Below are 8,106 nucleotides of genomic sequence, written 5' to 3' on the forward strand. Positions count from 1 at the left end.
TCCTCTGGGAACTGAAATCTGCATTTGCTCCAGTGTTAGAAGCTTCTGTGCTAGTTGCTCAGTTGTGTTAGACTCTTTGCAACCCCATGGACTGTAGCCCACCAGGCTCCTCTGTCCATGGAATTCTCCAGGTAAGAATACTGGAGTGGGTTTCCATTCCCTTCTCCAGGGGATCTTTCCGACCCAGGGATTGAACTTTTGTCTCTTCTGTCTCCTGCATTGGCAGGTGGGTTCTTTACCTCTAGCACCACCTGGGAAGCTTCCCTGGTGGCTCAGATGATAAAGAATCTGCCTGGAATGCAGGGGATCTGGGTTTGATTCCTGGGTCAGGAAGATCCCATGGAGTAGGGAATGGCTACCCACTCCAGTTTCCTTGCCTGGAGAATTACATGGACAGAGGAGCCTGGCAGACTACAGTCCATGGACTTACAGAGTTGGACATGACTAAAGCAACTTATATAAAGAAAGCTGAGTGTCGAAGAATTGATGCTTTTGAACTGTGGTGTTGGAGAAGACTCTTGAGAGTCCCTTGGACTGCAAGGAGATCAGACCAGTCAATCCTAAAGGAAATTAGTCCCGAATATTCCTTGGAAGGACTGATGCTGAAGCTGAAACTCCAATACTTTGGCCACCTGATGCGAAGAGCTGACTCATTGGAAAAGACCCTGATGCTGGGCAAGATGGAAGGCAGGAGGGGAAGGGGTCGACAGAGAATGAAATGGTTGGATGGCATCACCAACTTTCTGGACATGAGTCTGAGCAAGCTCCAGGAGTTGGTGATGGACATGGAAGCCTGGAGTGCTGCAGTCCAGGGGGGAGTCGGAAAGAGTTGGACACGACTGAGTGACTGAACTGAACTGAAAGCAACTTAGCATGTGAGAAGTGTCTAGGTTAGGTCTAGGTAGAGAACCGTTGGCCTCAGGACTTGGACACAAGTAAGCCATGTGACCTCAGGTGAATCACTTTACTTCTCTGAGCTTCCTGGGACTAGATCATCTTTTCTTAGACCAGGGCCCTAGACCAGGGCTTGGGAAGGGAGTTCGTCCAATCAGGTTCTGCAGGTTCTTGCCCTCCCACAGCCAGAGGCAGATCATGGACTCTGCTCATGGGCAGCCTGTTTACCCAGTGGGAACTGCAGCTTGATTCCTCAGTTCCATCTCTTGGGAGGGCAGCCTTAACAGATTGTTTTCTTGAGTTCTGGATGTGCCAGAGAAGTGTTTAAAAGTCACACAGCTCACAGAGGAAGGTGCTAGGCACTGTTCTGGCCAGAGAGTGGGAGCAGGGGATTCTCCCGGACTCCACTGTCCAGCTCAGACTGGGCCTGACTATCCTTGGAATTAACCTAGGATTTTGGGGGAAAGTGATCCGAGGGAGTTGTTTTGGAGGTGGGACTTCCTTGGAAGGGAGAGCACAGCCTCGGTTGCACCCAGGAACTCAGGCCGTGGGGCCGAGGAGGGTTAAGAGGCCAGAAGCCAGAATCTAACACTCTTGGCTGTGGACCTCCTACAAGTCATTGTCCCTCTTGAAGCTTCTGTTTCCTCATCTGTAAAATGGGGATCAGAATACCTTTTCCACTGGGTGGCTGTGGGGATTCAATGAGATCTGAAAAGGCTTTATAAAAGGTACTACCCTGCAGTCAATTGTTCTTATGGCTCTGGTGTAGGGGGCTGGGACTGTAAGCTCTTCTGAAGTACAGTGAACTTAATCTCTGGAGAACTCTTAGTCCCATTCTTTGTTTCCTAATGCAAAGTCCCGTCCTAAACCTTCCTAACAGGCTCAGAAGCAGAGACTTCAGCCAGGGCTTGGTATGCTAGCAACTATCTGGCCAATTTCCCCCTCCCCCGCCAGGAGCAGGCCTCCTCCTCAGGGCCAAACAGTGACTCACATCAAACCAGCTCTGGCGGCTACAACCTTTGAGAAGGCCCAGCCACACCCTGCTTTCAGGGCCGGCCTCGAGTCTTCTTTCCCCTGGGAGCCCCAGGACTCATTTTGCAGGTCTGATTCACTGGTTTAAACAGCCTCAGACTGGCTTTCCTGGGGCTGCTCCTGGTGGGCGAGGGTGTGTACGTACGTGCGTGCATGTGTGCATGTGTATGTGTGTGTGTATGTTGTTGCTACCCCTGTTCTTGAATAAACTGGTGGTCAGAAGATAGTTTATCAGGGACAGGTTTCAGAGGCAGGGGACAAGTCTTCATTTACTCACAAGTGACCCAGGAGATAATATGCAGAGAGGAGGGCTAAGATTTCACTGGAAAATGAGAGTAACTGGCCCATGTCCCTACCACCCTGTCAAAAGGGCATGGGGCCTCTGTCCTGAGACTGGGTGGCTCCTCTGACATAAGGATGGGAAGGAACTGTGGGGACAATTGTGAGGAGCGAGGTCCCTGGGGACAGGAATTGGGGTGAGGTTGCTTCAGGACCTTGCAGTGTCTGGCACGGGGGCCTCCGAGGTGATCGAAAAGGTGGTGGAACTACTGAACTGGGTGAAGAGCGGGCTTGGGGCCGTGTGTGGAGTGGAGGGGCACCTTCCTCTATTACCCAAACTCTCCATGGTGAGCGTGAGCGCCCTTCCTGGCAATCCATCTATTCATCCGGGTACTAGGACAGGACAAACAGACTCAAGAGGATTCAGCCTTTGACACCCTGCTTGGAGATGCTCACAAGGACAGAGGGATTCTATCCTGTCTCTGGGCAGCAGGTGCTAAAAGTCTCCTGAGTGAGTTGCTTGACTAGCTTAGGCTCAGAATGTATGCCTTTGGAGTTGGAGGTAGAGGGTTGTCCTGGTAGAGGGGTGGGTAGGAGGAGAGAGGCGCTGAACGGGGGATCAGCCCTCAGGTTGGGGGTCAGGGTAATTGTGCTTTTTACAGTCCAGTTGCAGATACCCTCCCAACAGCTGTCCCCGGGAGCCTCTTGTCACCCTGGGGCCCTGTCCAGCCATAATAGGGTGGGGTGGCTTTGTCTCAGGAGGCCTGGGAGGTTGCAGCTCAGAGTACCTCCACCTGGGGTACTTGAGGGGGGCCAGGGCATGGGCGAGCCCAAGGGACAGCTTCAGAGAGGTGGTAATTCGCAGGGGGATGTAGGAATCAGGAGAATGTACTTTTGGGGGGGGGGTTAATTTTGCTTATAAGTAAGGGGCTCGGAGTATGATGGGGAGGGGGACTCTGAGTGAGTGATCTGTACTCTCAGAAGGACTGTAATTCCTGGGGGGTGTCAAACTCAGGGTGATCTTAATGGGGGGCAGCGTGTGAACTGCGGGGGTGTCTAAGTGTGAGTGTGCTAGCGGGACTGGGGCTCGGAATGGGCTGGGGTGGGGCAGCTGTCGGGAGGGCAGGAGCCTCTGGCCCCTGGGAGGGGAGAGGAGGAAGCTGAGCCGCCAGGAACTGACCAATGGGGAGAGCGCCCTTATTTGCAATCAGGAGCCTGCAAATTCCAGGGCGCTCAGATAGCCGCCTGACACCGTCCCCCCTCCCCCTCCCCCGCCCGCCCCGGGCATAAAAGGCGCCAGGTGAGGGCCTCTCGCCACTCCTCCTGCCGACGGACCGCAGTCACTCCGACCGGTGCCGCCTCGTCCTGCTTCGCCATGACTTCCTACAGCTATCGCCAGTCGTCGTCCACCTCGTCCTTCGGGGGTATGGGCGGCGGCTCCATGCGCTTCGGGGCTGGAGGCGCCTTCCGCGCGCCCAGCATCCATGGGGGCTCAGGTGGCCGCGGCGTGTCGGTGTCCTCCGCCCGCTTCGTGTCCTCGTCCTCCGGGGGCTACGGCGGCGGCTACGGGGGCGCCCTGGCCACCTCCGACGGGCTGCTGGCGGGCAACGAGAAGCTCACCATGCAGAACCTCAACGACCGCCTGGCCTCCTACCTGGAGAAGGTGCGCGCCCTGGAGGAGGCCAACGGCGACTTGGAGGTGAAGATCCGCGACTGGTACCAGAAGCAGGGGCCCGGGCCCGCCCGCGACTACAGCCACTACTTCAAGACCATAGAGGACCTGCGGGACCAGGTGGGCGGTGGCCCGGCTTGGGGAAGTGCACCTGCCGCGGAAACCCAGCCCCGCGGGCCGGGCGAGGCCCGAGGCGGGGGCGGCGGGTGCCCGAGCCACCTTCCGGCGGAGCGGGAGCGAGCCCGTTAGGATGTGGGAGGCCCACAGGGTGGGGCTGAGCGAAGCCGGCAGGTGAGGAGGGGCAGGACGATGGGCCAGGAAGTGAAGCCTGGAGGGCGGGGCGGGTTAGTGTGGCAGGGCTGGAGGAGGAAGGCGCTCCGGTCCGCTAGGCCTGGGAAAGGATGTCGGAAGTAGCAGGAGTTGGGGCACAGTGTGGGCTGCCCTGAGGTCTGGGCCCGAGTTGCCGTGACAACAGGAATATGCAAGAGTTTGGCCAGGGAGAAATTCGGTCCACACCAGGCCAGCCCCGTCTCCTGCTGTCCCCGGTTGGGGCCCTCTGCATTCCTTTATTCCGGGCAGGGGCGGGGAGGGGGGCGTCTGGTTTCCCTCACGCTCAGGCTAAAGGCCTCCTCTGCCCAGGGGGCCACTTGGGACTCCGAGGACCTCTGGGAAGAATGGGAGAGGCCGCCTCTGGGCCCTGGTTAAGGAGGGACATTAACTGTGGCCTTTGGACCGAGTGAGAGTGATGAATGCAAGCTCGTGAGAACCTGGGTGCGGAGGCCCAATGCTCTGTGGGTGGAGACAGGTCCCAGCTCCAGCCTCTTCCTGGGCGGTGCTCAGGATCCTTCAGGGTGGGGCTTGGTCTCCGCCCACCCTACGGGGAAGAGCAGGAGCTGGGAGCTCGTCCAGAAGAAATGTTAAACGCCAGTGGGACGTTTAACAGTCTCATATGCTGTGCATGCTTGCGAGTGTGCTCAGTCGTGTCCGACTCGTTGCGACCACATGGACTGTAGCCCCAGGCTCCTCTGTCAATAGAATTTTCCAGGCAAGATTACTGGAGCCGGTTGCCATTTCCTTCTCCAGGGGATCTTCCCCACCCAGGGATGGAACCCACGTCCCTTGTGTCTCCTGCATTGGTAGGCGGACATGTTGGATCTCCAAACACACAGCCCCCACAACATAGCCCAGGACCCACCTTGTGCCTGGCCTGTTGATGGGTGCCAGGTGCCTAGACCAGTCCTCCAGATGAGGAGAGTTAGTAAAGTAAACAACTAGGGTAGTGCTTTCACACTTGTAAAACAGTGACCTACACTAGGAAATACAGTTTACCCCAAAGAGGACATGCGAAGTGCTGACACTTAACAGATGCTCAACAGAAGAAATTCCCTTCCCTAAAGGCAGAATGTGCTTTGAGTAGGGGTGGGACAATGGGGTAACCCCTATTCTTGCTGCATTTGGTCTGCAGATCACTAGAGGCTGCCTTCCTAAGACCATTAAGAGTTTCCCTGGGTACAGGTCTTGGAGACTTTTCCCTCTGAGGCTTACCACTCTCCCCTGCCCCTGCCCATCTCCTACCCCCTGGGTCAGCCTCCTTGGTAGTAATTTTCTCCTGTTCCAGCTCTCAGGCCTGGACCGATTTTAAGGCTGCCCAGAGAGCAGGCAGCCTGGGGTTGCTGGAGCTTTGGTCTCCAGGGGCCCGGGGACACACACACTCCTTTGCTTCTCTGGGAAGAAAGTGGGTGGGCATTGCCCATATGCTGAGCTGGTGCCAACCTCTTGCATTCTACCTCCCAGATTCTCGGTGCCACCATTGAGAACTCCAAGATAGTCCTGCAGATCGACAATGCCCGTCTGGCTGCAGATGACTTCCGCACCAAGTGAGTGTCTCTACTTTGGGGGCTGCAGAAGCCAGAGCAGGGGAGGGGAGGCAGTCCCTTCAGGGGCTCAGAGCCATGGGGGGAAATGGATGCCTCCCTCACCTACCCTAGCTGGTCTAAAGCACTCTCCATCCCCCATGGGACCTTGAGCCCAGGGGAGGTGGGGAGATCTTCAGAGGTGCAGAGGAAATGCTGGCATGACTACGACTATTTCCTCTGAAAGGTTTGAGACGGAGCAAGCTTTGCGCATGAGTGTGGAGGCTGACATCAATGGCCTGCGCCGGGTGCTGGACGAGCTGACCCTGGCCAGGACTGACCTGGAGATGCAGATTGAAGGCCTGAAGGAGGAGCTGGCCTACCTGAAGAAGAACCATGAGGAGGTGGGTTTCATGCTGGGCATCCCATCCACCCTAGCCCAGTTCCCCAGATAAGGACATTTTTAGCCTGTATCCTCTGACTGTGGCCACATTTGTGGCCCTCTTGACTTGACCCTGGGTGTGGATTGTGGCTCTCAAGAGTTCTAACAGCAGATGGTGGTGACTCCGTCTGTCCCCCAGTGCTGGGTCCTAGGTCTGCACCTGAAAACCAGCCTCTCCCGCCATGGCCTGGGGTATTGGGGAGTGACCTGGCTCAGGGCCAGCAGGCTCTGGGCCCTGACATGTCCATCTCTGCTGTATCTTTCCAGGAAATGAGTGTGCTGAAGGGCCAGGTGGGTGGCCAGGTCAGTGTGGAGGTGGATTCTGCTCCGGGCATCGACCTAGCCAAGATCCTGAGTGACATGAGAAGCCAATATGAGGTCATTGCTGAGAAGAACCGGAAGGATGCTGAGGCCTGGTTCATCAGCCAGGTATGGAGGGGGAGGCAGGTGCTCCCTGGAGGGGTGGCAAGGAGAGGAGGCTTAATGCTCCCGGGCAAGGGTCTGATTCAGTGCTATTCCCTTTGCCTCCTTTCATTGCAGACCGAGGAGCTGAACAGGGAGGTCGCTGGCCACACGGAGCAGCTGCAGATCAGCAAGACGGAGGTCACCGACCTGCGGCGCACCCTCCAGGGTCTGGAGATCGAGCTGCAGTCTCAGCTCAGCATGGTAGGTGCCTTCTGCCCTGTGGGATTCACACTTATGTCCTTGTAGCCTTGGGCAGCCTGGGCGGTGGCTCTGCCTGGACCCTTTCTGGGCATCAGGCTCTGCTGAGCCTTCTTCCCTCTCTCTGCGTTCAGAAAGCCGCCCTGGAAGGCACACTGGCGGAAACGGAGGCTCGCTTCGGAGCCCAGCTGGCGCAGATCCAGGCGCTGATCAGTGGTATCGAAGCCCAGCTGAGTGACGTGCGAGCTGACACCGAGCGGCAGAACCAGGAGTACCAACACCTCATGGACATCAAGACCCGGCTGGAGCAGGAGATTGCCACCTACCGAAACCTGCTGGAGGGCCAGGACGCCTACTTCAACGACCTGTCACTCGCGAAGGCCCTCTGAGTCTGGCGGCCTCCTGGCTTTCCTGCTCTGCTGCAGAAGGAATTCTCCTGGGTAGAGGCATGGGAGGGGAGGGACCCTTACCCTTGCCTCTCCCCCTGACCTGCCAATAAAACTTTATGGCCCAAAGGAAGATGGATGTTGGGTTTTTTATTTCAGTCCATGGAGGCGGGCCCGGCTTTGGCACTGTTTAGATTTTATTGTCTTGGTTTCATTTGAACCAGAATCCACCATGTCCCAGGAAAGGGAAGGGAGGGCTATCACAAAGTGTAGCTATTACCATAATTTCACTTTCCAGAGGTCTTCACTTATCTCACCAGTTCCCTAAAACAAGCTTGTGAAATAAGCATTGCTACCATATTATGGAAGGATAGGGCTTCCTTGGTGACTCAGATGGTAAAGATTCTGCCTGCAATGAAGGAGACCCAAGTTTGATCCCTGGGTTGGGAAGATACCCTGGAGAAGGGGATGGCTACCTACTGCAGTTTTCTTGCCTGGAGAATTCTATGCACAGAGGAGCCTGGAGGGCTATAGTCCACGGGGTCACAGAGTCGGACTTGTATGTTTATTGTGTATCTATACTGCTCTAATGCAAGGCGAGGGTGGGATTTGAAACTGTTTTTTTCTTCTAGATTTATTGTTTTCTTTTTTCCCACTGAACTGCCCCCAAGGGTTGGTGTGTGTTTATCTGTAATTAATGTTTACTGAACACCTGCTAGGTGCCATTTAATCAAAGTCCATAAGGTTGCAAAGAGTCAGACATGACTGAAACGACTTAACAAGTTATATCCTATATAGAGCAGGAAACAGGCTCAGAGAGGTTAAATAACTTGACCAAGGCCACACAACAACCAATGGCAGAGCTAGGACCAGAATCCACATTTC

The 8,106-nt window shown here is 55.8% G+C and overlaps 1 protein-coding gene across 1 annotated transcript; it reads left to right on the forward strand.

Moving 5' to 3' along the window:
• The first annotated feature begins 3,521 nt into the window (after positions 1-3,521).
• Positions 3,522-7,354, forward strand: LOC147351616 (keratin, type I cytoskeletal 19). Its single transcript, XM_086355363.1, has 6 exons — positions 3,522-3,997; positions 5,672-5,754; positions 5,978-6,134; positions 6,440-6,601; positions 6,713-6,838; positions 6,970-7,354. Exons 1-6 carry the CDS (start codon positions 3,581-3,583, stop codon positions 7,222-7,224), a joined length of 1,200 nt encoding a protein of 399 aa, XP_086211489.1. The 5' UTR covers positions 3,522-3,580; the 3' UTR covers positions 7,225-7,354.
• Positions 7,355-8,106: the final 752 nt, after the last annotated feature.

The sequence above is a fragment of the Bos grunniens genome, chromosome 19 (assembly GCF_055505025.1).
Source record: "Bos grunniens cultivar Pamir isolate PY7600 chromosome 19, Bosgru_T2T1.0, whole genome shotgun sequence".
NCBI classification, from domain to species: Eukaryota; Metazoa; Chordata; class Mammalia; order Artiodactyla; family Bovidae; genus Bos; species Bos grunniens.